The sequence below is a fragment of the Laetiporus sulphureus genome (assembly GCF_001632365.1).
Source record: "Laetiporus sulphureus 93-53 unplaced genomic scaffold LAESUscaffold_37, whole genome shotgun sequence".
NCBI classification, from domain to species: domain Eukaryota; kingdom Fungi; phylum Basidiomycota; class Agaricomycetes; order Polyporales; family Laetiporaceae; genus Laetiporus; species Laetiporus sulphureus.
In genome coordinates this window covers 71,513-98,278 of record NW_024468546.1, presented here as the reverse complement: position 1 = coordinate 98,278, position 26,766 = coordinate 71,513, and the positions used below count along the sequence as shown (strand labels likewise).

At 52.4% G+C, this 26,766-nt stretch overlaps 10 protein-coding genes across 10 annotated transcripts; 5 read left to right on the top strand and 5 right to left on the bottom strand.

The window, feature by feature from the left end:
* Positions 1-2,508: 2,508 nt before the first annotated feature.
* LAESUDRAFT_658941 (uncharacterized protein) lies at positions 2,509-3,733 on the bottom strand (the record flags this gene model as incomplete). The annotated part of the gene is made up of 5 exons (XM_040904773.1): positions 2,509-2,689; positions 2,776-2,966; positions 3,025-3,147; positions 3,209-3,308; positions 3,363-3,733. 5 exons carry the CDS (start codon positions 3,731-3,733, stop codon positions 2,509-2,511), a joined length of 966 nt encoding a protein of 321 aa, XP_040761508.1.
* Positions 3,734-4,845: 1,112 nt separating this feature from the next.
* Positions 4,846-5,678, top strand: LAESUDRAFT_728790 (uncharacterized protein). Its single transcript, XM_040909512.1, has 3 exons — positions 4,846-5,246; positions 5,312-5,521; positions 5,579-5,678. Exons 1-2 carry the CDS (start codon positions 5,002-5,004, stop codon positions 5,487-5,489), a joined length of 423 nt encoding a protein of 140 aa, XP_040761507.1. The 5' UTR covers positions 4,846-5,001; the 3' UTR covers positions 5,490-5,521; positions 5,579-5,678.
* A 45-nt stretch (positions 5,679-5,723) lies between these two features.
* LAESUDRAFT_715939 (uncharacterized protein) lies at positions 5,724-6,293 on the top strand (the record flags this gene model as incomplete). Its single annotated transcript, XM_040907208.1, has 4 exons — positions 5,724-5,755; positions 5,787-5,823; positions 5,894-6,024; positions 6,098-6,293. 4 exons carry the CDS (start codon positions 5,724-5,726, stop codon positions 6,291-6,293), a joined length of 396 nt encoding a protein of 131 aa, XP_040761506.1.
* A 443-nt stretch (positions 6,294-6,736) lies between these two features.
* On the top strand, positions 6,737-8,093 carry LAESUDRAFT_761618 (uncharacterized protein; the record flags this gene model as incomplete). Its single annotated transcript, XM_040912946.1, has 2 exons — positions 6,737-7,884; positions 7,943-8,093. The coding sequence occupies 2 exons, from the start codon at positions 6,737-6,739 to the stop codon at positions 8,091-8,093; spliced, it is 1,299 nt and encodes a 432-aa protein (XP_040761505.1).
* Positions 8,094-8,512: 419 nt separating this feature from the next.
* On the top strand, positions 8,513-12,101 carry LAESUDRAFT_324598 (uncharacterized protein). The gene is made up of 5 exons (XM_040902021.1): positions 8,513-8,941; positions 9,000-11,304; positions 11,359-11,598; positions 11,651-11,782; positions 11,836-12,101. The coding sequence occupies exons 1-5, from the start codon at positions 8,630-8,632 to the stop codon at positions 12,033-12,035; spliced, it is 3,189 nt and encodes a 1,062-aa protein (XP_040761504.1). The 5' UTR covers positions 8,513-8,629; the 3' UTR covers positions 12,036-12,101.
* Positions 12,102-12,822: 721 nt separating this feature from the next.
* On the top strand, positions 12,823-14,281 carry LAESUDRAFT_704112 (uncharacterized protein; the record flags this gene model as incomplete). Its single annotated transcript, XM_040906537.1, has 3 exons — positions 12,823-13,957; positions 14,018-14,169; positions 14,236-14,281. The coding sequence occupies 2 exons, from the start codon at positions 12,823-12,825 to the stop codon at positions 14,167-14,169; spliced, it is 1,287 nt and encodes a 428-aa protein (XP_040761503.1). The 3' UTR covers positions 14,236-14,281.
* Positions 14,282-14,628: 347 nt separating this feature from the next.
* LAESUDRAFT_324473 (isomerising glucosamine-fructose-6-phosphate aminotransferase) lies at positions 14,629-17,728 on the bottom strand. Its single transcript, XM_040902020.1, has 7 exons — positions 17,568-17,728; positions 17,449-17,504; positions 16,310-16,949; positions 15,473-16,257; positions 15,197-15,414; positions 14,771-15,145; positions 14,629-14,713 (listed from the first exon to the last, which is right to left on the bottom strand). Exons 2-7 carry the CDS (start codon positions 17,488-17,490, stop codon positions 14,689-14,691), a joined length of 2,085 nt encoding a protein of 694 aa, XP_040761502.1. The 5' UTR covers positions 17,491-17,504; positions 17,568-17,728; the 3' UTR covers positions 14,629-14,688.
* A 2,482-nt stretch (positions 17,729-20,210) lies between these two features.
* On the bottom strand, positions 20,211-21,719 carry LAESUDRAFT_751419 (uncharacterized protein). The gene is made up of 6 exons (XM_040911665.1): positions 21,594-21,719; positions 21,447-21,530; positions 21,240-21,377; positions 20,880-21,185; positions 20,699-20,821; positions 20,211-20,643 (listed from the first exon to the last, which is right to left on the bottom strand). Exons 1-6 carry the CDS (start codon positions 21,693-21,695, stop codon positions 20,476-20,478), a joined length of 921 nt encoding a protein of 306 aa, XP_040761501.1. The 5' UTR covers positions 21,696-21,719; the 3' UTR covers positions 20,211-20,475.
* A 2,771-nt stretch (positions 21,720-24,490) lies between these two features.
* LAESUDRAFT_728783 (uncharacterized protein) lies at positions 24,491-25,688 on the bottom strand (the record flags this gene model as incomplete). The annotated part of the gene is made up of 3 exons (XM_040909511.1): positions 24,491-24,648; positions 24,715-24,774; positions 24,826-25,688. One exon carries the CDS (start codon positions 25,683-25,685, stop codon positions 24,951-24,953), a length of 735 nt encoding a protein of 244 aa, XP_040761500.1. The 3' UTR covers positions 24,491-24,648; positions 24,715-24,774; positions 24,826-24,950.
* A 318-nt stretch (positions 25,689-26,006) lies between these two features.
* Positions 26,007-26,552, bottom strand: LAESUDRAFT_625737 (uncharacterized protein; the record flags this gene model as incomplete). Its single annotated transcript, XM_040903332.1, has 1 exon — positions 26,007-26,552. A coding segment is annotated over one exon (546 nt), but the record flags the coding sequence as incomplete, so codon positions are not given.
* Between the last annotated feature and the right edge of the window lie 214 nt (positions 26,553-26,766).

Below are 26,766 nucleotides of genomic sequence, written 5' to 3'. Positions count from 1 at the left end.
GGCGGAACGACTACACAAAGGCGTCTTCACGCAAAGGCCCGTAGTAATGGTTCCGAGAGGCTGTGAAGATCGGGAAGATTCCGGGCACACCCCCGCAAGGCAAAATGTGAAGGAGTAGTGCTTGATGCAACAGGACGCCGTCGCGTTTATGAGCTATTCCGGTGAGATACGGTGCCACAGCATTACTGCAGACGATCCTGCTCTCAGGCTCATCCTACTACAAGGCGCCCATGATAACAGAGCCCGACCTCTGCTGTTCTATGCAATATCAAATGAGGAGGAACTGCAGTGCTGCTCTCTCCACAGACATCCAGATTTGGCTCGAGGGGTAAAAACAGGGCACGTGGATCGCGTGAGATCTGGATAACGTTGATGTCGACCTGCAAGCGGGTGAGTAGGTCCCGCGATGGTCCAGGTCTGGAAATCAGGATGGACCCCAGAGTAGTGCATATTGATCATGAGCGGACACTGGTTGATCCGTTCTGGGCATGCTCTAGAACGCAGAGGAGGAGCTCACGACGAATGATCCTCAGCCCCCGGTTCCGCTGGATCAGAAAGTCAGTGGAATCGCGAGCGAGTTCTTCTAGTCAAGAACATCCCTCTGCAAATTATCAGTGATCCTGATATGCTTTCCGATCACACCCCGACTGCTTATGCAGTCCTGCCCGTAATGTATAACCGCCGCCAGCCGGTGCCAACTCACGAGCCAATGAGAGGAATAACATGCAGCCAGCGTACCACCAGTAGCGCTGCCTAGCGAGACAACGTCACATCTTGGCGGCTGAGTCTCGGACCGATATTGGTATGGCGGGCGCGGCGCTACACTTGAAAGCCAGCGGTTCGCTGCGAGAAAGCGCTATGCGTGGCATGTAGTTTCATGGAGCTTGACACAACCTCGATGATAGCTGCCTGGATGCCGACAATATCATCTTTCAGTTTCAAAGATAAAACGACGGAATTACTATTGTCGCAGCAGCCGTTGCGCGTTGACAGCTAGGAGTACTTGCTTGCAGGAGAGGTGTCCACATCATCGGCTGCAGGTCATGACGCTGCGCGCCTGCAACTCCCCTGAAACGCGTCCGATCTGCCACACATCTTTGTGGCAGTCAATAGCAGCAGGGGATCGTACATCCGATTGTGCATGCGCTCCGATGGTCGCAATTGGCAATCGAGGCAAGATTTGATAGCAGTATGCGTCACCTTGACGGCATCGAAAGGGCGCTGTTGAAGATTGTCTCGTCAAGATAATCGCGTTGCCAGTGTTCCATGGCATGCACTCGCGTACAGAGCATCAGTGACAATCTCGAATCAAGCAGTTGTGAACGTACCTGGATTGCTTCCATCAGCAATTGACGAAGCGCGCATCATTATGTGAAGGATGAACACCCTACAATGCAGGAGCCAACGCATTTCCCTTGAGGCGAGCTAAACAATCACGTCAAGGACATGTCATGGCGCTACCCAGTGGCTGAAACGTGACCAAAGGTAGTAATGACGCATAATCTTGCTGTACGAGGAACCATCAGGCGTTCTGATTAAGACACGCACCCTCAATTGGCCCAGACCGGTTCGTAGCTTCGAAATAGAAGCAGCTTGAGGCCACGACGATCAGACCTTCTCCCTGCATGCACCAGGAGACACATCAGAGCAGGACGACATTGCACAGCCTGCCCATTGTTTGAATACCATAACTGTGGTATGAAAGAGCGTGAATTACATGATGTGGCCTACGGTGATGAGATTCGATGTCCTTTGCGCGGACGCGTTTGGGTTTGCGTGACACGGATTTGTGAGCGAGATAGCAGGTGTCCTATTATGGATGCAGCTTTCTCGAATTTAGTGAATCAGACGGTGTAGCGAACAGGATTCACGTTCCCTCGCTTCTTGTCTTCGTCCACGGCTCGTTCACACACTCGTGAAGTAGATCAACAAAATTCACGAAAAGAAGCTCGAGTGGGATACCTTACCCGGAGGTGCTCACGTGAGATCCTACATGAGCGCTGAGGACATTTGTTCAGGAATTGCCACGTCAACGAGGGTGCCAAGTTCATGAGATGGCCGTCAGTATAAGTGCTTTCCGCACGAACACCGGGCAAGTTGGCTTCTCAGCACAATCTCAAACATGCACTTGCCTTCCCTCTCACAGCAGCGTTCAGCCGGAGATTTGATTCCTGCGGTTCTCCGCAGAGTAATGAAGCTCTCGCCACTCCGGCGGCAATGGGCACAAGTGGCGAAAACACTGCCACTAGAAGGTCAAGTCCCGGACATGAGATACTGATTTCGGGAGCATGTCGGTTTCCTGAATTTAGTCCTGCGTAGATAAGAAGGATCACCATTCATCAGGTGAACCACAAGGTCACCTGGACCCAGACTAGAATCTATAGGACTAACATGCTGATGAAGATGTTCAGATGGGATGCATTCCTCCATGCAACGTGAAGGACGCACCGTACTCAGCTCTGAGAAGCAAGGACGAAAGGTGCCAGCTGATCAGCCTGGTTCACCTCGCTAAGGCTTGTTGCTGGCGGCACTGTATCTTTTTAGGAGAACGCCAGTACACACTCGGAGTGCCTCGATTTCCTGCGCCATGGGATCTGCGCATCCCGCCCAACGAACCCTGCACTGTTCATCTAGCAAGTACACATAAGCCACATGCCGATTTGTCATGCCGATATCTTCTCGAAGGTAACTGAATGCAGTGAAATAACGACGCATGAGTAAGTTGAAAGTATATGACAAAGCAGATAGTGAAACTTAGATACGAGGGGCACTTACTCCATCCTTTGGCTGCTTATAATATATGTCTCCCAATACCTTTCGGGGATGGTTTTGCGGATGCCAGAAATGAACATAGAGACCAAGAGAGACTTCAAGAGGTTCTCCTGTAGGTTGACTTGAACGAACCGAAAAGACGGGTGGTTGGCGAACTGATCGAGCGTCGGCTTCACGAAGTTGGCAGTTTGCAGCTGTTGACGGTTGTCAAGATCGGTCAACACCGAGGCAAATCCAGCGGTGTCGACGAACCTCGGATATTCTGCTCGAGAGGATGGCAACCACGGATACTTTCCCCACGCAGAGACTCGTAGTATGTGCATCCGCTTTCGATTTCAGGTCGCTGCCAGCGACGTCGGGAAAATACAACGCTTTCTACAGTCTTTCTGTAAGTATCACATGGTATACCAGAAGGGTATAGCGAATGTGCACTCACATCTTCCCGGATCATAACCTTCGGTGCTATCCATGTCTTGCCGCCGTGTCTGCGCGTTGCATTTAGATCCGTGAAGTAGCCTCTTGTAGCTTCTTTAACACTGTACAGACAAAATGTTATAGTGCAACACGTTGGAAAGGAACGCTATGCACACAGATATTTTCTTTTCTCCAGCCTCTTCTCGTGATCCAGGATTTCATCTCGGATATCGGCCCAGGTCTTGCTTTGCGAGGTCGGGCGATCGCGCACGCCCAGTGGGCGTTGAAGTAGGGGTACGGGAGACTCTTCTTGCTTAGTTATTGAGACCTGTTCTGCCCCCTCCTTCTGCTTGCCCTTCTCGTTGGCACTCTTCTCCGAGTCAATCCCTAATGAAACATTCTCGGCAACACCCGGTGTTCCCTCCCCTGGAGAGCGTCGCGATGCGGAGGAGATCAGCCCCCTGTGATGGACGCATCTCCGAATTGCATGCAACTGGAGAATTCGGGCAAGCTTGAAAGAGAGAGCAGTAGACGAGAGACGATGCATGAAAGTGAACACGCGCCCGTGACCGATTCGGAGCGCGCATGTCGGGCTCTCTTGCGCCGAGATCGCATCAAGGGAACTTGAACCTCAAACGACAATTTGAACAGCTGTTGGCTGCACGAATGTCGTACGGCGAGGAATGACAGTAACTTCAACGGCGAGAAATGGTCAGAAATGAGCATAATCTTGGCATAATCGTATCAGTCATGTTGAGTTCTATCGAGATAAAATGCCATGGTCGACAACTAGAGCTCTAGAGAGGTGGCTCGTATTACTATGCTTGATTCACGCGTTCAATGGATTTGTCGAATACTATCTGGCGTCCAATACGACAGAATGTGGTGCGTGCACCGATCGTTCTTACTACGATGCTAATTTTCAGCACTTCCATGATACTGAACAGCTTTCTCATTCCCAATAGACGGAGCTGTCTAACAGCCGGAATCCGAGGTTCAGACCTTATACAGGCGAAAAGCTTGTCCGAAAGATAGATATTCATGGAACTGCAATACTGTCTTTACTTCCTGTCGCAGCGCTCAGGATGAGTTTTGGGCATCCATTGTTGAAGAAGCTCGAGATTTGAATTTTGAACCAAGAAGATAGGGAGCAGACCAATGGCATTATTTCGACCCCATGCCCATCTAAGCTCGCGGCGCGAACGACGTGGGTGCAATGTAATTCGTGGAACTCTAGGTCATATCGACGTGAACACCTCAGGCTACCAAAACGGCTCATCTCTGGTCGCGATCAGAGCATCGCGGTGGCAGGAGATCATCTGCATATTCTTTCGGAATGTGTAAGATCTATTGCCAGAACTGCCCGGTATATCTTACCTCATGAACCTCCCGAGTATAGGATGGACATCCATGTTTTGTACGCTCAACTCGACATCGGACGCATACTACCGTATTGGATAGCGAAGCGACTGTCTTCTTCTACGAAGGTTGAATTATGAACCTACCATATCGGACACCCGGTGATCTCGCGGACCGCGCGGCACATGAACGGTAGTTATTTCGCTCTTGTAAATCGCATTCTTTCGCTCACGTGGTGTACGTAACGCTTACGGTCGTTTATGATTGCTTTAACGAGAGAAACTACAGTTGCCGTACAATCGTGGAACGGTGGACTCTGCCTGCTGGTCCGCACTCGTGGCATCTGGCCACACCACATCGATGCGATACTGAATCCTTTTCCAGCCAGCATAGTGATGACTATTGCCGAATTCATGTGCTACAGCATGTTCAATATGTTGTGCGTGCTGCTCACATATGTATTACTCGTATAACATACAGTTATTCTTCAAGCTGACTCGCGAGCCAAATTGTGACGCTGATCTGGTCTTTTCACACGACGCAGAGGGGGACTCGCAGGCTCTGCGCTCACGACACGGCGATAACAGACCAACCACTCTTGCATGGAAGGTAGTGTACGGGATCATGGCCCATGTTTGCGAGACCTTCGCAGCCATTCTGAACAACAGTGAATTTACTCGCTTCCCGCGGGCGCGTGAGAGGTGTGCCTTTGTATCCGCAAGCTAGTGCATTGCTCCATGCCTCACATTCATCATCACTGTGTCAGCAACGTTTGCATCCGATGCATTCTCCACGGCATTGTGCGGTACCTTGATCACCGCTGCTACCAAGAAGAGATACGGAACGGTATTGAGAACCACCTCACCCATTCCTGGCTGCGCGGAAGACGAAAGGTCCCGGCGCCCTTGCCTCGACCTTCTTCTGCGCCGTGGTGTGGATCATAACTTAGCTGGGAATCAATGTACCTGGAAATGTGGTATGGCTACATCGTGCCTGCTGATCTTCGCCGTTGCTCACCTGTTATCGACCATAGCCTGCGGTGGCCTTGACGTTACCGCGCGTAGGCCCAAGTACATCAACCTGCGATGTGCAGGCTACATAATCCTCTTGTGTCGATCGTCGTCAACCCCCGGCGACTGCTCAGCTCATCAAGCATCTTCCTGAAGTGCTAAGCACTTATGCCGTCTTCTTTGATCCAACGGCCGGCTTCGTGAGTGTTATTATGCCTGGTTCGGAAAAAGGGTCCACACTGATGAACGCACAGATGGGCAGCCAACGGTACGTATTCCAGAGGTGCCACGTCAGGATAGCGGATGCATACATCGGAGATAAACGTTCGACTTACTAGTACACCTGGGAAGTCAACTGGCCTGCGTTCACGGTGTTTTTTTGCGAAGCTGTGCGTTGCATTACGGGCTTCATTGGCGCAGTCTCACCGCATAGCGTCAGCACGACGGCTCAGCGGTTGTCTGATCTCAAGTGAGTGCTCAGGTCCTGTATTGCGTTCCTCATGAATTGGCTTCTTCACTGGATGTTCACCGTGCCTCATCAGGTGGCTTTCCGTGGAAAGCATGGATAACACACACTTGGATAGGTTGGAGACCTTCATCCGGGATGCTCCATTACTGGACGAGTCTGTTGAGCGGAAGGTTGTTGCAGAAAAGAAAAACAGAATTAATGAGTCTTTATCGCAGACAGATCCAAATTCTCGAATTTGTCTATACATATTGTTTGTCAAGACAATCTAAAAGTCGTACGCTAGACGACATGCCGCATGCGGACGCCTGAGACCCGAAGCTGAAGTGTCATGACTCATGAAGCTGAAGCTTTGAAGTTGCAGATTAAAAAGGGAACGGCGTGATTCGCGTGAATTCAATATTCAGTACTTAGAGAGAAGTCACGTTGTATGATCACAGCTGTACGATGCGGACACCATGCAAATTTCAGCGTTTTGAATTCTTGACAGATCGTCACATTCGCAAAAATTTCCGGCCTCGGTGGCGACGTACATACCAGTCACAGCTTTTGGACAACAGAGACAAACAAGGACTCATATTGTGGCCCACCGAGACCTTGTGCTATGCCACAGCTTGCAATTGTGCTCAGATTTCCTTGCCACAGATTATAATCAATTCCCGTCCTCAAGGAGTAGACTCAAGTGTCAAGACAGACTATATTCGCTCTCTGGCAGATGACTGGGATATTAGATCTGCCTTACGACCTGCTCTACAAGCTCTGTGACTATCTGTCTGCTGTCGATATTGCCTCGCTCTTGAGCGCCAACAAATTCCTCCACAAACATTCTCGGGATGAATCCATTTGGCGGCGGCTCTCAGCGCGATGTGGGCTTCGAGATACCACCTATTTCTCTGATCCATCGTTTTACACTGCATATACACAGCTGCTCCACCGGTATGGGCCTCTGATTGGCCTGTGGGCAAGTGATCTTCCGTTCATGGGATGCATCGTGGAGTTCCGCATCTTTCCTGGCGACGAGCGCGAAGAGGGCGGGATTATCGGCGAGATGTGGGAGTTCCCGAAGAGACCGTCTGACGACGACATGCCATCGCCTCCGGTATATATGCGGGTATTCAAAATCAGCATGAAATGCTATAATGAAGCCGACTCCTCCGACGTGCAAGCGTGCCTATGTATACAATGCACACATGGTCATGACGCCGACCTTCGGATGTACCCTCCAACTTACCAAAATTACTTTCTCCACGACGATGGCGAGGTGTACGCTCATCCGGACTTTCCAAGCAGTGGGGCAGATTGGTATGACGCTGAACGCGGGCTTCCACTCCTCCCAGAATCGGCTGTTTCATGTACTGATCAGTACCAAGGCATCCGGATGTTAAGCCTGCCCGCACAAATCGTTCTGTTCACGTCACCCACAGAATCCCGCAAGCCAGGCTCCATCACTATGGAATGCACCACATCTGATTGGCTATGCATGCAGAGGCCACCTAGACACCCACCCGTGCCGTTCGACATATATACGCCTACCGTGCCTCGATACTTTCCACTGAAGTATCTCGTGCAGAAAGGTGTCCACCCGAATGACGACAGTTGGTCTATGGGAACGCTTTCCGGACTCTGGCTGGGGTACTACAGCGAACATACGACACAATGTCTGTTCCTATCGTGGCATGAAGAGCTCAAAGAACTTCATGCGTGCAAGATCACCGGAGGCAGGTGCGTTCCGCGTGGGGCACGGACATGGACGGTGCAATCTGCTTTGCCGGACGACCCTGTACGTGCAGAAACTCTCGGCATGGATCCAAGGATCCATCGGATATTTCCTGGCACGGGTGTGGTGGGGGATTTAGGATTCCCGTGAGTGATCCCCATTCTACAGGGGACCGTATACGATTAAGTGACCGTCGTTGTCCAGAGTACCAATCGACGTTAACATTCTAGTCGGAATATTGGGACCAGATGAGATCCAGATATGGTGGGAATGGGTGGATGATGGACTCGCGATCCGAAAGTACACTCGCTATACGGGACGACACAACTTTGAAAGCTCCCTCCATTCGTCGTGAAAGCCATGTACGTGATAAATTGTGGAGCGCAATACAGTCGCAATACGATAGTCCATGGATCACATGGCGCTGTTCTTTCAGCTTTGTAGGAAGTTGTGGATACCCAGCAAAGCGCAAGAAGAAGCATCAAAGACGGCTCCAAACAGCGAGAACCGTTCCAATCTTCGGAGTGTGACCAGCACAATGGCCTGTGATCGGGGGGTGATCCAAGGTCTGAAGAGACTGACAGAACATGTCACTGCAAGACGCCCGTCTGCGCATGGCATCGTGCCATCTCTCTCGTCTTCAGCATCCTCAAGCATGTGCGGTGGCCAGTGGCGAAGACGGATGCAGCAAAAGTGTATTGACTAATTAGGACATGCTCGGCCCGAATATGGAAGGTGCAGTTGAACGATCGTAGCCACATATTCTGGCGGAGTCTCAGACTGTCAAACGACCCCAATTCCAACATAAAAGCCCGCCCGTGCTGCCTCTTCCGCTCATCCCATCTCTCGTCCACACCACCAACATCGTCGCACAGACTGACCACTCGCGCCATGTCTTACCCTTTACCCCGTGCCTTGGTAATGGAAGGAGTACCCTGGAAGGTCCTCTATGCGCTGGACGCATCCTTCTCCTTCGTCTCGGCCTTACTGTCCGCGGCGAGCTCCTTCGTCGTGTCACTCCTTTGTCCTCATACCCTGCTCTCCATCCCGTCCCCTGGCTTTGTAGATGTCAAACTGCTCCACAAAGGCTCGCCGGTCTTCAGGAGCTGCTTCGATCTCATCATCATTTTCGACCTACTGGTTTGGCTGGAGGTGATCTTTGTCGCCCTGTTGGTATACCGGTCGTTCTTTTCTTCGGTCAAGGTCAGTTGATTCATTGTCTCGCGGAGGCTTTTGATTGACTCGTCGTCTTTTGCCCAAGCGCCCCACTGCTGCAGCCTCTAGGGTACATGCCGAGCCCGATTATCGTTCAGCTTCGACAAGCGCATCTGTTCGATTTCGGATTAGCATCGACGAGCTGCCTGGTGCTGCACAGCCCGTGTATAGTTCTGCCTCGACAACTGTTCGATTCCAGATCAGCATCGACAAGCTACCTGGCGCTGCACAGCCTGCGCATCGTTCAGCTTCGACAACTGTTCGATTCCAGATTAGCATCGACGAGCTAGCTGATGCTGCACAGCCCGTGCATCGTTCAGCTTCGACAACTGTTCGAGTTCAGATTATCATCGACGAGCTGCCTGGTGCTGCACAGTCCGTGGTCCGGCATTGCCCTGACTGTCGTCCCATCTCCGACGACGCAGGTGTCCCGCCTGCCGCCCAACGTGGTCTAGTTTCCGAAGACGAGACTGTTCCGTCACCAGCCCCGACAAAGCCCTCATTAACGGTTGGCAACATCGAGCAAGATGAGCGCGAATACGTCAAGAAGCTGGTCATGAACGGTGACACGGCATCCTCGCATGTACCGTCGGGTTCCCTTTCGATCGTCAGGACCGCTTTAGCTCCAGATGTACCGGAGCCATACCTAACGAAGACCAAGGTCAACACCGAACAGTTCCTACGTTCGGCGGCTGAAGGTGTCGTGCTAACCGTCGGCGGCTACAGTGCACTGGTCAGTGCCTTGTACCCTTCATCACCTTCGCCTCTACTCTGTCTCCTCGCCACCGCCATCCGCGTTCCGATGACCACGCGCGCCCCCTTCATAGAGACCCAGCTGGGCATACCCCGTAGCCTACCCGACATCGGATACTTCAGGTGCTTGTCACTGTCATCGTGGCCCTCGCTGATGTCCGCAATGCGAGGTGGATCATCGTCCACGCGCACACTGATGGATGCTCCGAAGTCGGGTGCCGTTGTCGTTCATAACACGGCAGCCTACCGCCAGCGCTGGGTCTCGACGGCAACATACATTGGCGTCATCATTGGTCAACGTGTTGTCTTGCTTCCTCTCCTCGCTCTCAGTCTTCCTGATGCTGCCCCCTTCCGCCACCTGTCCCCTGCATCGCGTCATGTCATCTCCCTGCTGGTGCCCAGTGGATCGGCGAGATTGTGTGCACGCGCTCTCATAGGTGCGCCGGAATTGTCGACGATAACCGCCCGCTGCAAGGCATTGGTGCTCTGGGTTCCGTTAAATATCACCGTCGTCATCGTCTGCAGTCAGCGCGAGGCATTTTCCCATTCCATCCCCCTTGCTCTCCTCACTCCTACCCCTTTCCGAAACCTCTGTGTGTTGTCATATTACAGGGCGTTCTTACTAAGGCTTGCCATCCGACGCGAGAGATCGCCTGTGCGCGCGGTCATATGTGCACCGGAACCCACTGCCGGCAGGAACCATAGCCAATCGTTGGTTCTGTGGACTCCGTCGTTCTCAACCGTCATCGTTGTTCTCCATGGCAAGCCCAAGCATGCTTCTGTGTCGATCCCCCGTAGCCTTGTCTATCCTGGTCATTTCCACCATCTCTCCCTCGTCTCATGGTATAGGGCATTCCAGCGAGTTCCGTTGCGGTGCCGAGCAAGACCGAAAGCTCCCTCACGCACATTGGCGCTGCAGTTGTGGTACCCAACTGTTGTCAAAGTGCTCTTTTGTTCTGCTCGTTCACTGACACCATCCAATCCGGCCCGCTCGCTCTTCATGTCGTCCATCGTCCCCTGTGCTGCCCGTCGCGCCTCGTTAACATGCTTGACGCCAGCGCTAGCATCCTCGTCGACCGATGATGGGCTGTCTGCCCTTGTCGCGGTCAATGATATGTGTCCTTCTTCGGCAACCGTGCCCCGGCTCCTCTGGGCACTCTGTTCTGGTTCTCCTCTCCCGTACATCTCCCTGTTCCCTCCTCCCCATGTCTGCACCATCGCGGCCTTCTCGCTCACTGTCAATGGTGTGAGCGGCCTGCTCATCACGGCCACGTTCTTCCCCCACGCCAACTCCTCCTACCCCTCCGACTGTGTCGTTGTCTACATGGATCCTTGCCGTCACGACGGTCTTCCACTTTATTGTGGAGACCGCAATGCGCTGACGCTACAGACGCTCGCGCGCTGCGACCCCGATGAAGTCATCATCGTCGCTTACGACAACGCCATCGCCTCCGACACAGTCGATATGAACATTGAAGAACCTCACCACCGCAAGCCCCGCAGACGGGGAGGGAAGAGGGTCACCGCTCGACGCAATCGCGAGCGGGATGCCCGGGCAGCTGCACTGGCTGCTGAAGCTTCAGGGAACAATATCGAGGGTGAGTGTCCTTTCTTCTGCGATGGCATGCGACAGCTGCTGATTGGTCCCGCAGAGAACGAGAGCACCTTAGCCAAAGACCATTACGACGACAAGGATGCATCGGACGACATTCGGAGCGCGCCCGCTCTACAACTACCACCACCACAGCGAGAATCTGAGTCAGACTCTGAACCAGAACCTGGCGAAGACGAAGGGACAGGCCGTAGAAGAAGACCACCAAGAGCGGGGAGGAAGAGGACGAGACAGCTGCGACGCCAGGCTGCAGAGCGAGCTGCAGCATCGGATGCAAACAGTGAGCACATTCATTATCTTTTGACGGGCAGGTTTCTGATTCACTTGCGCAGGGTCGTTATCCTCCGCAGTTAAGGCGGAAGGGCCTTCGCGGACGCCAACCAGGATCCACAATCCACCCGTGCCAAGGTCACAAGCTTCCTCCTGTCCAGGACAGATTGGAGGCATGACACAGGCAACGAATGGTATGTCAAATTTGTGCCGTGCATTCAACGACGAGGGTCTGACACGCACCAAGGGGCATCGTCATCGAGAACACCGGCAGCAGGGTCATCACGTTCGCGCAGTCACACATTACACACACCAAGGATACATAATTCCTCACCGGCGGGTCCGTCCGTTCCTTCCCCGAGCTCAGGAAGTGCGGGCAGTCAGCCAAGTCGTTCCTCCAACGATCGCAGCAGGAGGTGGCAACGATCGCGTCATTCGGGCACCTAGTCCCGGAGGCGCTTCAGGAGGGGTAGTGCGGAGTGACACAGAAATATTCACGGACATCTCTTCCTATCTTTTTATATCTATTATAACTCTTTTTTGTGGACGGGTCAAGGCGGACACGACTGGCCACCGTGTTCATTGAGACCTGTCCTTCGGCGGACGCAACTGGCCATTGCGTTCGTCGATTTTCTCCTTTTTTTGTCCTCTCGTCTCGTACTGTACGGTCTCGTAGATTTGTGTGTCTCGGTCTCTCGTCTCTCGCGTCGGTCTAGGATACGATGTCTCGGTCTCCCGTCTTCTTGTATCAGTCTTGGATATCTGTCTCGGTTTCTCATCTTCATGGATCGGCTTCGGATGTCTGTTTCCTCTCGTCTTGGATTTGTATGTTTCGGTCATGTATTGGATTCAGTACAATTCTATATCTTGAAAATATGATCTCGCCTTGTGAGGCATGCAAGTTGGTCTCTCTGCGGAGCCATTTATATGCGCACCGCGGTATAAGGAAATAGCATTTTCCAAGCTTTCTGCAAAGTTGTTCACTTTGGACGGGAAAGACTGAATTCGATTCTAATGCTTTTTGCGCAATAGAATGGATAGTTAACCCATTCAAGTTACGCCATCGTTCAGCTGACCGTGATCGTCAAGAGTCCGACTTCGAGCACCCGTCGTCCTTCAAGTCAGTCTATCTTACCATCGCTCTCCAAGCTTGCATAGTACGAGCACATCTTCCGCCTTTCTATGGTATCTCTCTGATAGACTTGAGCTCGACGATCAGCCGACGACGCCTGAGATGGTTTCCGATCTGCCTTACGATATCCTCCATTACGTCTGCAACTACCTCTCTGCAGTCGACGTGTCTTCTCTTCTCAGCTCTTGCAGATTCCTACATCGCTACTCTCGAGACGCTTCAATCTGGAAGCTTCTATCAGCCCGCTATGGGCTGCGCGATATCACTTATTTTGGTGGTGTATCCTTCTACACCGCATACACGCAGCTGCTTCATCCCTACGGACCCCTTATTGGGCTATGGGCGAGCGATTATCCCTACAAGGGGGGAGTGATTGAATTCCGCTTTTCATCCGGCGATGAGCAGGAGCAGGGCGGCATCGTCGGCGATCTGTGGGACTTTGCCGAGGAGTCATCAACAAATGGCTCTCTGTCCCTCCCAAAGTATACGCGTTTTCTGAAGGTCGGTTTCGATGGTGTTCATGCGAGTGGAGATGTTCCAGCAACAGCCCACGTATCCTGCAGCAACGCTCTAGTGGCCCACCTGCACGAAAGCAGCGTCAAGGTGCTTCCGCCATCTAACTACGGATGGTCCTTCCATAACCGTGCTCGTTCATCTGCATCGGAGCAGCCCTCTTTCCCTGACCTACTTCGCCGCGAACCGTGGTATGACGCCGAGCGCGGTCTGCCCCGGTTGCGACCATCCCCTCTAACCCATCATGACCCAAGAGACCTGTGGCGCCGCCAGATCGTGAGGGACTTTGAAATCATCTATTCCGCTCGCTCCGACCACGAGGTGCCCAGCGCCATATCCATCGAGTGCACAGAGCCACTCTGCACGCAGCCTTGGCATCCTCACCTCCCATTCGTGAATCTCACGCCTGCCGTGCCGCCGCGCTACTACCCGCTAAAGCAGCACATCCAGCAAAGCGTGGATCCGGACGATGACCGCTGGTCTCCCGAAACGCTCGAAGGGCTCTGGCTCGGCTCCTACGACGTGCACGGCACGGAGCTGCTGTACCTCTCGTGGTGCGCCGATGAGAATCTGCTCTGCGCCCACAAGGTCACCGGCGACCCGCACGTACCTCGCGGCGCCCGTACCTGGGCCGCATTAGTCCCATCCAACTCTGTGAGCTCGCCTTTGAATGCGCAGGATTTCGGTATGAGGGACGATATACGTCGCGTGTTCAGGGGCTCTGGTACGATTGCGGATCATGGTTTCCCGTGCGTATCTTACACCATCCTAATTGATGCTCCAGATTTGATGAGTGTTTGGCGCTCGTGTAGGCGGGAGATACACATCGATGTGGCCGTGGGGGTGGCAGGGCCGGACGAGCTGCATATTTGGTGGCAGATCGGCGGCGGCCTTATGAGATGCGTCCGATATACGGGACGCAAGATGAGCTTATAGGTAAGGTTCTCGCGTATCACCGGCTCTTTGCAGTATTTTAGAGACTGACTCTACTAAGATACCCAGGTGCCGGTTTGTATGCTTGTTCATTGCTTATTATTGGATTTGAAGCTCTCAGAACGAATATTCAGTTCTCGGAGAGAGGTACTTTGAATGCGTCTTGGTTCGCCTTCTGTATGCAGCGAGTTAAATGTTGCTCCGGTTTTGCATGTCAGTGCAAGCCTTCTTCCCAGAGGCACAATTGCGCACCACCAACTAGCAATCACGGCCATTCGCACGGATGCAGTCCACCATATCATCCTATTTCTTTCGTTTTATTCGGTACGTTACATGCGTCGGTGGCTACAGCCAAAGGGTAAGGAGAACGAAATGCAAACTACCGTAGTCCAGTCATCATAAAAGCGAATTATTCTATCCTGTCCATATCAGAAGCCGTGCAAAAGTCCGAGATGTAACGACACAACAAAGTTTGCAAATGCTCATAGGTCATAATTCACAGTCTAGTCCGCGTGTGGTTGCTTACTCGGTTGTGACCGACTTCGCCCTGCATCATCATACACAGGTCAGTCTTCGCCTGCAATAGTCACAGAACAGCACTCACAAGTTCCTCGGGAAGTCAACGTCAAAGCCGTTCCTCACCGCCAAGTGGTAACTGAGCAACTGCATCGGGACGATGTTGAGGATGCCCTGGAGGCAGTCCACCGTCCTCGGCACCCGTATCGTCTTGACGTCCTTGGAAATGTCCCCATCATCATCGTTGCACACCACGATTGGCTGCGCCTTGCGCGCCGTGATCTGTGCGAACGCGTTCTGCACCTTTGGATACAACGAGTCCTGCGTCATGACGATGATCACGGGCATGTTCTCGTCGATCAGTGCGAGAGGGCCGTGCTTGAGCTCGCCCGCGAGAATGCCCTCCGAGTGCATGTACGAAATTTCCTTGATTTTGAGTGCGCCTTCGAGGCAGGTGGCATATCTGCAATGACATTAAAGCATTTGAGATAAAAAAGCGGGCCATGTGACTCACTGGTATCCACGACCCATCAGAAGTAGACTACGCTGGTTGGCCAGCACACCAGTCGCGAGCTCCTGCAGGCTTTTGTCGTCTTCGAGCACTTTGCGGATCTGCGCAGGAAGCGCGTGTAAACCCTCGATGATCTGGTTCCTCCGCTCCGTCAGCGAGATCCTGTCCTCCGAGAGCTGGAGTGCTATCATCAGGAGAGCAATGTATTGTGACGTGTACGCCTAACAAGAGCAGAGATGCGTCAGCTCTGAGCCATTCAAACAGAAGGAACAGACTGACTTTCGTCGATGCAACACCGATTTCCGGCCCAGCATTGATATGGACACCGCAGTGGGTCTCACGCGAGATTGTCGATCCGACAACGTTGACGACACCGACGCACAGTGCACCGCGCTCCAAGCAGTACCTCAACGCCAGAATCGTGTCCGCTGTCTCGCCACTCTGGCTGACGAACACGCATACATCATCCCTGAAGATGGGCGTCTTCCTATCCAGGAAATCCGACGCCAGCTCAACGCTGACCGGGATCTCAGTCAGCTCCTCGAAAATGGCCCTCGTTGCAATGCACGAGTGGTAACTCGTCCCACAGGCACAGAATACGATGCGACGGCCGCGTCTGATGATCGGAAGATACTGCCGCAAGCCGCCGAGCGTGATCTGATTTTTGTCAAAGTTGACACGTCCACGCATGGTGTTGACGACCGACTCGGGCTGCTCGTAGATCTCCTTCTGCATGAAGTGGTCAAACTTGCCCTTCATGATCTCAGCAATCTCGATCTCGAGTGTCTCGATCGTGCGGTGCGACGCGGTCGGCGGCGCACCGTCCTTGGAGCGCAGGCGGTGGATATGCAGCTCACCCTCGGAAATGTGTGCGATGTCGTCATCCTCGAGATACAGTACCCGCTTCGTGTGTTCAACGATGGCGGAGGCATCCGAGGCGACGAAGAACTCGATGGGCTGCGGCATGCCGTCCTCTGACATGAAAGCGCGGGATTGTGAGCGTAGCAGGTTGGGGCCGTTGGCAGAGGGAGGGACAAGCAGGCCGCCAGACGTGGGCGATGCAACTAGGAAGGACATCTTAGTACCACAATTCCGAGGATCGACGAGACTACCTACGCGCATCCCGCGTCTCCTCAGGACCAGACATCTCAACGTCGACGAAGTCGACCTTGAGCTTCTTCTCCGTCTTCACGCCGATCAGGAGCGGCGATCCCCGACGAGCGGTGACGATCTCGTTCGGGTAGTGCGAGGACTTGAACACGAACGCAAACGAGCCCTCGAGCTCACTCAACACCGTCTTGATCAGCTCCGTGAATGACATGCGCTTGTCCGGCTGCGAGTCGTAAATGTACTTCGTGAGGATCGCCACTGCCTCCGTGTCCGTCTCGGTTTCGAATTTGTAACCGCGCTTCTGCAGCACCAAGCGGAGTGCATGCGCGTTCGTCACGATACCGTTGTGCACGACCGTGAACTCGGCCTTGGGGTCCGACCGGATGGGGTGACAATTCACCACGGACGGCGGGCCATGCGTCGCCCACCGGGTGTGCGCGATCGAGACCTGCGAGAGGAACGTCTTGGACGTGTCCATGTTTGACTCGGCAATCTTCTTGCGAAGGCCGGCGACCTTGCCTACTTCCTTGAAGAAAAGCATCTCGCCGCGCTTGTCGCCGTCAATACCAATACCGGCTGAGTCATATCCTCGGTACTCTTGCCGAGCCAGGCCATTGCACAGAATTTCACAAATAGTCTTCCGGTCCTGCAGTCGCGAGCAGAGTCAGAACCATGCTGGCACAAAAAGGGAGCATAACGTCCGGAGAGAAGAGAACGTTACGGAACCCGACATATACGTCAGCTCTAAATTGGCGGAGGTGCGCTGAGGCTCGCACAGTCGATCAAGACGTGCACCGCGCCCATCAAGACCGGGCGCGACGCGCGAAGACACGCCACCGAGCTAACCGCAACATCGTTCGCCTCATCGCGACGCTGCAAACGGGCGGCGTTCTAGACCTCTCGGAGCATAGACTGCAAAGACACCCTCAAATGCAGCCTGCCCCTCCAGTCTGTACTGAAAATCGGTGATCGGAGTCACGTCCGAGCGCGATGGTTGTGAGGGTCGAACGCGTTACACGTGTAACAGTATTCGGACGTTTCGTGTATCATCCCAAAGGAATGCAGCATCGACGTCGCACCGCATATAATCCCTCCAGTATCCCCCCTCGCGCATACATAGAAGAAATAGTGAAGATGACACGAACCTTCTCCTGTAGGTAGCTGCAATACGCGAAGATTCCACACATGATTATAGGGCGACCTGGCGGGCACAGCGTCGTCAGTCTACATCGTGACACTCTCGAGCACACCAGTACATACTCACTTGAGAATAAGGACTGGACTGGACAGGAAGGAGGGAAGGAGAGACGAGCAGACGTGGAAGTACAAGCGAGGGTTATATATCCCGACGCCGTCACTTCCGCGCGGTTGCAAGCGCGGGTCGCGCAAACACCTCCAAACACTCTCCATCAGGCCATCGACCGTGTTTTATCACATTCACCGCTTTTGTCCGTCACACCCCGCCCCGAGACGACTTAGCACCAGCGCGGGCAATGCAGACGAGCAGAACGTCTGTTTCGCCCTGGGGGCGCTGCGCGACGCACAGCATTCGCCATGGCCGGCAACACCGTGTCCATCTCTTCGGTCGGCGCTGATCACCATGGAACGAACAAGAAGAGCCTCAAGAATTACAAAGAACCTGGGCGCGCCACTCGGCAATCTTCAGTCTCATCCCTGCTCCCAATTCACAAATTCCGCACAGGTGAAACGACTTCGCGGAAGGCACGGATGTTCATATAGCTGCCCAGACCAGGGTATTTTGCGGACGCGCGGCTCTACCATTAGGACAGCACATGCGACGTGGCGGGCGGAGGGACTCCGTATAGGACCGTATTCGCACAGCGGCCTTTGGTGTCCTATTCGGGCGATGCTGCTTGTATTGACTCGGACGTGGCCTCTTCTGGTTGGGAGCCTGCTGGAACCTACTAGTGGCCCATACTGCTTCAGCCTCAGCCTGTAATGTGCACCGCCGACACACGTGAAGATCGCTGTCATCATTGTAACTTCGCTGTCAGTGTTATTCATGTTGAACTTCTGTCATAGAGTCGATGGAAGATGCTCGAACGATCAATGCATCAAGTGCGTCACTGTGTCAGCGGGTCGTCGTTGTAGTCATATTCGAGGTGCATTTCGCCCAAACAACTCGGTCGTAGAACGCGCTGCCTGGACGACCACTATAGTCCGGAATGCGCCTGTTAACTGCTGTGTACAGCCAAATGATGCGAAAGGTTACTTTCTATGGGACATCTTGGGTATCAATGTCCCACAATTCGAGAAGAAACCACGCCACAGCACGGAGCATCGCCCACGATGAAGGGACGCTTCAAACTTATTGCGCACATCAGTTTCTGCCGCTCGCGATGAGCTCTCGTCAGTCCTGTCATTTCTAACCTCCTTGTGGTCTGATCCACTATCAGTCCAGGGTCTTATCAGCATCTTCTTGGCAACGTGATGGGTCGCAGACCGATATTTACGAGATCCTTCGCACCACTGCCTGTTTGCCCGTCGAGCCTGCTCCATCCCGCCCGCCTTCGGGAAGCCCTTCACACCGAACTCTTCACGCCGGGCTCCTTAGACGTCATCGTCTCGCCGGCAGCTGCATCGTTGTGACGACATGAGCGAGAGGATGTTTCACCTGACGTCAGAATCGACTTACGGTTGAAGCTCGCCCGTATATGATAGTGGCTCTTCGCCTCGAGCGATGCGGCGTTCTCGTTTATACAGTGTCAACGAACGTGTATCAGGCATGCTCTGTTCTCGGTAAACAACACACAACTGCTCGCATTGAATGTTGCGGGTAGGTTGTAAACAGTGGCCTGTCATAGCATTCAGGTCACCATTGTGATCTGTACTCTCGAAGACGCATGTTGCTGAAGCTCTCGTATGAAATCCTCGAGTGTGAACGCTCCGAATCAATAGATCGTCGTTGATGAAGTAAAACACGAGCAATACTATCCTCCCTATGGTGTCCTCGACCCCATCACGGGAAAGATGGTATCCTCCAGGATGACTTCAAGTTGACATCACACACGTCAGGCCGAGCGAGGACATCGTCGTCACATTTCACAGGTCAAGCAGCACATGCCTCGAAAATTAAAACAATCCGTCCACAGAGTCTACCCAATAGCATTGTCTGGGAGGGCAATGGCCAGCAATACGTACGGGCAAGGCGCGGCTGCGATCTAACGCTTGACCGGCTGCGGACTAATACCTTATTTTACGTGTATTCGGTGTCAACCGACCTAGAGCAACGTGTTTGTGGAGATATGAAGACTTGACCAGGACTGTTAAAGCTTGGGCTTGAGCTTGAGCAGCCGCGGTCAAGGCCGTCACGCAATCACGGGACCGCGTCGCGGCTTTCCCGCCGAGCATCAAAGTTCAAGATGCGCATCTGCCCATGCCATATGGCATGCATCCTGTTCAGAATACTCGACTTCAACCGGTGTCGCATCCGCTACATCTTGCGGCACAGCCTGCATAGATTTATTTTTCCACGGGAAACCTGATGCAAAAATGGTGAAAATATCTTATGTCTGGATATGGAAATAGTATGGAAACTGGGCGGAGAGTATTATCAATTGTTTTACCGAAACGTATCAGCAATAGTGAAACTATTTCCCAAAGGCAGATATTTCAGTCCAAAAATATGTGATACCGATATGTTTTGGTGAAGCAATTGTAACATAATTCAATTGTTTCCACCTGATTTCCAAACTATTTCCATATCCAGGCTTAAGATATTTTCACCATTTTTTCATCAGGTTTCCCGTGGAAAAATAAATCTGTGCAGGCTGTGCGGGCGCAGTCCTCGTGCGCGGCCCGCTCCCTGGCCATATTCGACACCACATTGCAAAAGCAAATCTTAGGTCATAGCATCAACACTTTACGAATGGGGTATCGGGGTATATAACGTTCGAAAAGGTTTACGAAATATCAACATATATGCCTGTGCGAGTATCGTGTATGGCGCACATACGAGGTAGATATAGCATTCCCAAATCCTAAAATCCGTGATGGGGAGAACACCATTCCTGATCAAGCATCGTGTATCGCGCGTAGAAGTGATGCGTAGAACGTTCGAAGTTGTGAATGAAAAAATTGTCTGTCGAAATATCGCTAGCCTCTTGCCAAAATCATACGATGACTGAAATTATAATGAAGCCGAATACGCTTTAGATGTGCGGGAGCGACCGCTGAAGTTTCAAAATCGGTTCAATGCTCCCCTTCGTGATTTGTTTTGCGACGACAAGGAGGATCTGATTGATGGTGACGCCATATTGAGGGCCGACACGCCACTGAGCATCAGTGTCGTTGGTTCCATAGTTATGATCCTGATTGGCCTAACGGACTGTCATATTGAAGATATTCAAGTCTATAAGTCACTATCGTACTCACCTCGATGAACTCGTTCATGAGCCTCGCTATCTTGCAGGCCAGTTGTTCGGCGGTTGTACCCCTGGAGATGTCAAATTGCTTGAAAAAAGGCCGGTAACGAGGCCCTGCCCGTGGGATAGGCCACTGTACGTGCGGCGTGCGCATTGAAAACAGCATTTCCTGTTTAGTGTTAACGACGTACTGTGAAACGCAACGCCAGCTTATGACTGCCGTTCGACAGGCCAGGGAAGAGAGGGTCTGTGGGTAGTCCCGGTGGTATATTGCCGGACAGACATGAGCCAAGATTGACGTATCCGACACCATTCGGGGAGAAGTAAACGAAGCGCTCCTGGAAAATGGGTCTCCTTGGCGGGGGTCGATACCGGATAAGAGGAATAGGCACGATGGTTGAAGAGCCATAATGAACAGAAGGTTGTCCCGCTGGAGGAATCAACCCGAATGGAATCAGACCCGGACTGGTAGGTGCTATCGCGCTATTGATAAACATCTGAAAGCAACCTCGGCGAGTTCATCCTGAGCGGACATTATGACACAAACTCACCATCGGCATCGAAGCTGCCTGCGCTGCACACGGTATCATGCCAAGGTTTTGGTCGTTGAAGAGGGTATGGGTATCACGGCTCGTGATATGTATGTTGCTATGCTCCTCAGCATGAGCGTTCTGGTGGCTCGACAGAACCTATTAAATCAATGATTATGAGCAGGCTCATAGTATGATACGTCGGTCTGCTTCATGAGGACGACCTACGGTAGGCGGAAGCACTTGGCGTTGCGGAGCCCATGAGGGACCTGAGGATTGGTTGTCGCTCGCTGGAATATGAGAGCCCGTGCTCTGTGGATTATGCCGCAATCCGCGTTAGAGAAACATAACTACTCAAGGTCGGCGTGTACTGACAGAGTTTGACTCTGAGTGCGCAGTTCGAGAGGAGAGGGCGTGACTCTCTCTCATAGGACAATCAGGACCATCGCAGCCTTGACAGAAGCATTTGTTGGACATCGCGGTCTGGAGCGCAAAGAATTTAGTCAGCTAATGCGGAAGAGAGGGAGAGGAAGAGAGAAAATGAAGCACCCAAAACAATATCGCGGACTTAAAAATATATCGCATCCGCAGTCGTGCCAGTGAGAGAGCATCGCGTGTCTGCTGGTATATCCATTGCTATGCGAGAATCGAGGGTGAATTCTCAAAGCGGAGACGGAAGGCCGTCCTTTGTAGGGAGATCGGGACTGAAGTCGAACTGGTAGGCCTGTCAACTTGAGCATAGGCGGGGCAACGGATCTCGAATCCATTGCAACTCTGCTGCGCAACTACGAGGATATCTTATACTAGAAAATGACAACGATGGATAGTATTTCTCTTCGTATAGCTTTTGCTTACCGACGTTATGCGCATTGGGAGTCCGAGACTAGACGATTATTTGCTCGAATAATGGTTATGGGCCTGGTACAACTAGATATTGAGCTCTCGCTATTGCACATCAAAGTCGCAGGCATACGTGCCGTTTATCACATTTATAAAGCTGAAACCGAATCGATCCAACGAACAGGAGGTGGCAATGAAATGCTCGTAATTGCAAGGAGGAAAACAGCCTCAAGCCAGAGACAGCTACGTACAGCCGTACTTGAAACATCTTCCGGTCCATTAGGCTGGCCCAGTCGCAATAACCCGTGCTGCGAGAATAATCCGGGAAGGAGGGTTCATCGAGTGCACCGGCGGTGCGCAATTACAAACTAATAAGCGTTTCAGCAGTGCTTTACAACCAAATGTTAGAGGCAATACAGCGGGACATCGTCATACGGTAAACCTCTCCGTTCTGCATCCAATCCTCGCGCGGCGAGCACGAGATGGACGGTATTATCGACCCGGTGAACACACCTCGATCGTAGGATGCGGTCCAACATTACTGCATTTCAGCCCGTCACAGGCGGTTCTTCGCTCTTCCATTCCTACAACATCCTTGACAAGGGCGCTGTCCTAGTACCTTCTCGTGCAGGAGACTATTCCCACAGAAGTCAGAACGCTGTGTACGGCGGCTAGATCATAAAGCAGGGGCGGATGAGATGGGAAGGTATCGGTTCATATGAATACTGTGGCAACCCAGCAACGACTAAAATGTCCGAGGATTTGCTTAGACATATGCATAGTGTAGCGAGGATTATCTGTCTGCCGAGGCCAGCAAATTAGAATTAGAATTCTGAAGACCACGTTGTGATGGAAGCCGAGCACATGGCAGCGTGCAGCACACAGCCACACTTCATTTACTTCATGAGAGTAGGGAGCGGCGTTCAGGAACATGAACCTGTCGCTCCTTTGAGCTTCCATGCCCGGGTCCTATTGCTTTCAACATTTAAACCTGCGCATGTAGACAAGAGCATATGCCTGCACGTTTAAAAGGCTTTTGCGCATGTTACGTCGCACAGTATGTGATAATACAATCAGATTCAACTGTATCGGAGGCTGTGAGCGTCTTTCTGGCCTGGGAGCCGAAGAGGACTCCGTGCGCTAAAATGTAAAATTTTCACGTCGACGATAGGACACTTATAGCCGGTATATGCACGACAATGGCGCACCTTCATCAGGGAGATTCACATGTTGAGCAGCCAGCTGAGGATCTGCCACGCCTTGTCATCGCAGCTCTCCTGCATGATACATGTTTTGTCCCGCGGACTCCAGTCAGATATACCACGTACCCTCCGTCATTGTCACGATGCAGACATTACGAAAGATGTCTATGCTGATCGAAATCTCCGTCTTCCGCACCGCATACATGGAATGTCCGGGAATGGTCTTTAGCAGCCTCGATGGGATCTTCTGGCCGACCGCGCCAGATATACGAGATGGCACTGTACGGCACCTGCGGAGACCGATGGATTCGTGAATGCAAACACGTTTTTCGTTCGCGAATGGAGCGCAATCGAGCTGTTGGAAGCGTTGACGTGTGGCGATGAGACCTGCGCCGAAAACCTTGCCGCCTAGGAAATCCACTGTGAAGTCGCAGATGAGGCTATTGCAGGTCTTCTCTGCTCGTCCATCGCAAGTAATGTCCGCGGCAAGACAATTATAGAGAGTTAAGCCTCGTTGTCCGAGGTGTGACCATGCCAGGGATGGTATTGCCAAACGGAACAGGCGTTCGTAAAGATGCACGCAACACTGCTCTGGGCATTGTAGCAAGATAGATCTGGGAGGTATATTCGACCGTAGCTCGCCACACATATTCGGGAGGTGTAACGTTCCGACGTCCACTTCGGACTGGCTGGAGTCATTTGAATGAAAATGGCAAAGCAAGGAAGCTTGCACCCTAAGATGGAAAACGACGGATCTAGCACGAAGCCGTCTATTGGAAGAAGTACCAGCCGTACTGAGATAAAACGATCACCTGGAGAATAGCGATGTGCCATAATGAACTGCAGTCAACAGCGTTTCAAACCCGGTTTACTCTCATTTGTGCGGCAGCATGGGGATCCGTTGGTTGATGATGCGTCATACGCTCCCTGTGTCGATGATAACTTGCCCAGAGCCCCGGCGCGCTCGGTCAAGTAATCGCATACACACGGTGTAAAACGACAATCCTTTCAAGCAGTACGAAACGGTCTGACGGGCTGTCACATCTAGAGAATAATTAACGTAGAGCTGTACAAGTGCTGAGCAGGGTGATTACATCGACGGCGGAGTAGGTAGTGGCAGAATCAGAAGAAGATGTCACGGGACTACTAGTCACTACTAGTTCAGGCGTTAGTTTTAACTTTTCAGCGCTCAGCCTTCAGCTTCAACCGACACGATACATCGCTGGCACTGCGATATCTCACGTTCACAGTCTCATGTGGTTGGACGGGCACGCAACAGTAGTCTTAAGCTTGTTTCGCAATTGCTGAAAGTGTGGTACGGACTACATCACAATTCAATCCGAGACGCTGGTGGCCGCCTTCATCACTTTGCCATGCAAAGATTGAGGGTATCGTATTTGGCACCGATAAGCACGGTGCAGTAGTCCTCTGACCCCCTTGAACCAACTCCACAGAACAATGGTGATACTTTTGTTTACCACTGAGCTGGCTTCCTGGAGACTCTAGGGCCTGAGGTCAAAAACCTTGCTCTGTGAGATATCTTTCAAACACTGACCCTCCTTTAGCGCAGCTAATTATACTTACGCTTGTTGGCGAGGCACATAAGCCGCTGTTACGCTCTGTAAGATGTCATGTGAACATACCGAAATTTCGAGCGCAAATGTTTGACTACTATGACACACATAACTAGCTAATGGACATCACAAAGAGGATCAGGACCTCCTATGGACACATCGTCCATGCCGCATGCCTCCTCAAAAAGACCGTTACGGGCATTGTAAGTGTTGTATTCGCACCAAGCGATGCGATGAAACCTCTCTGGTGCATGCTCCTTTACTAATATTGCCCGTCCTGCCCACGGATCCAAAAATCGGGCGAATGACGCCATAGTGGGCTGCTTCAATTCTCCCAAGTTGACCATCAACACCCTGGAATTCTCAGCAGGAATGAAGTCATCATGGCGGTTAGTCTCAGAGAGACTCATCTCATTGTAGTCGTGAATCTTGCAACTATAGGTCCCTCTGTTCGTGCTCAACGTGCGCAAGTGCGGCTGGTTTGCGTCAGGTCCCGCCGTCAGGGACAACACGCGAAGAGTCTGAGCCCGGATGGTAGTGTATCCTCCGTCATCCATGGAGACCACCAGCGGTAAGTCGCAAAGCCATTGCATTCCTTCAAAGCTGTTGTAGAACGTGCTAACTTCTCGTATACCGGAAATTGTCGACAGCGTCGCTTTTCCTGAGACTGTGGTTATCGGAAACGCTGGGAAGCTGCTGAGCTGCCTACAAGGGGGAAGCAGCAGACCTGCGCCTAGCCAATCGATAGTGTTGCCTGTACGAGCTAGCTCTCTGCCAAGAGCTACGGTCGCGCCTAAGCGATCGTCCTTGCGAAATACGCGCGTGTCCAGCGTCACGCCGAACAAGCCCATGATACTGAACACCATGTCGACCGGACGGCTTGACGTACGCATCAGCGCACTCCGCCAGATTGCCTGTCTCTTCATTTTCGCGTCTTCCTCGGATGCGATGGCGACTACAAGAGTGAATAGTGCGCCACCGGAGCCAAAAATATCAATGATTGGCTTGAATTTGGTTTCGCCGCAATCTCCCATGACACGGATCGTTGGAGGATTGATAGCGGACTGCAGCAGTTCGAGTAACGGCGATGTCGCAGACTGGCCGGAGACCACTATGAGTGGGTCAAAGAAGCTTCCTGTGGTTTCTCGTCCGCGTGAGCTGCTGATTAAATGCCATTTGTATAGGACGAGCGATCGAGGCGGTGCAAGGCATTCTTGCAGGGTCCAACCACGATGGATATAATCCGTCTCCTCCTCCAAGCCGATCATCCGGCGCAACCCTCCCGGGAGGATGAGGCATACATGACAGTCGCGGTAAATGGAGTGCATGCGCGCGATCTGCCACGTCTTGTCGTCTCGGCTCTCCTGCATGATACACAGCCTGTCCAACCAAATGTACGAGAGGCCTTCCCTGATCGCCGCGAGACAAATGTGATGGAGGACATCTAGACTGATCGGGTCTCCATCCTCTGCGCCATGTACATGGAAGATTCGGTCCTGATCTCGGGCGGCTTCGTCGGGATCCATCGGCCGGCCGCGCCATGTGTAGGAAATGACGCTATATGCTATCGTAGAGAGGTCGGTGAATTCATGAATGCAGACACGTTTGTCATTTGTGAATCGAGAGCAGTGGAGCAGTCTGAAGTGTTGGGGAGTATACAATGCGCTTGTGTCGAGGACTTTGCCACCTAAAGATTGTAGTGCGAAATCGCATATGACTCTGCCACGGCTTTGTTCGAAGTATGGATTGCCGTGCGATATATTTTCGGGAATGAATGTCTCCCACTGGCAGCGCTGTTCGGTGGACTCCACCGTAGTAATGTCGAAGTTTGAGAGGAGTGGAATTGTGTTGCGTAGGGGCTCGTTGGCCATGGTACTGTGAGGGAGTCGAGAGGAGCCTGCCCTTAGAACACGTTTCGTGCTGTTATAAAAT

Excerpts from the sequence above, each read along its gene's own strand:
- LAESUDRAFT_728790 (XM_040909512.1), top strand. The coding sequence starts at position 5,002 with ATGTATTACTCGTATAACATACAGTTATTCTTCAAGCTGACTCGCGAG. Across the intron at positions 5,247-5,311 it reads TTCCCGCGGGCGCGTGAGAG|CAACGTTTGCATCCGATGCA; the intron begins GTGTGCCTTTGT and ends TCACTGTGTCAG.
- LAESUDRAFT_324598 (XM_040902021.1), top strand. The coding sequence starts at position 8,630 with ATGTCTTACCCTTTACCCCGTGCCTTGGTAATGGAAGGAGTACCCTGG. Across the intron at positions 11,305-11,358 it reads TTCAGGGAACAATATCGAGG|AGAACGAGAGCACCTTAGCC; the intron begins GTGAGTGTCCTT and ends TTGGTCCCGCAG. Across the intron at positions 11,783-11,835 it reads CATGACACAGGCAACGAATG|GGGCATCGTCATCGAGAACA; the intron begins GTATGTCAAATT and ends ACACGCACCAAG.
- LAESUDRAFT_324473 (XM_040902020.1), bottom strand. The coding sequence starts at position 17,490 with ATGTGTGGAATCTTCGCGTATTGCAGCTACCTACAGGAGAAG. Across the intron at positions 16,950-17,448 it reads GCAGCTACCTACAGGAGAAG|GACCGGAAGACTATTTGTGA; the intron begins GTTCGTGTCATC and ends TCGCGACTGCAG. Across the intron at positions 16,258-16,309 it reads TGAGGAGACGCGGGATGCGC|TTGCATCGCCCACGTCTGGC; the intron begins GTAGGTAGTCTC and ends TGTCCTTCCTAG.
- LAESUDRAFT_751419 (XM_040911665.1), bottom strand. The coding sequence starts at position 21,695 with ATGTCCAACAAATGCTTCTGTCAAGGCTGCGATGGTCCTGATTGTCCT. Across the intron at positions 21,531-21,593 it reads CGCACTCAGAGTCAAACTCT|AGCACGGGCTCTCATATTCC; the intron begins GTCAGTACACGC and ends CATAATCCACAG. Across the intron at positions 21,378-21,446 it reads GCCAAGTGCTTCCGCCTACC|GTTCTGTCGAGCCACCAGAA; the intron begins GTAGGTCGTCCT and ends TTGATTTAATAG.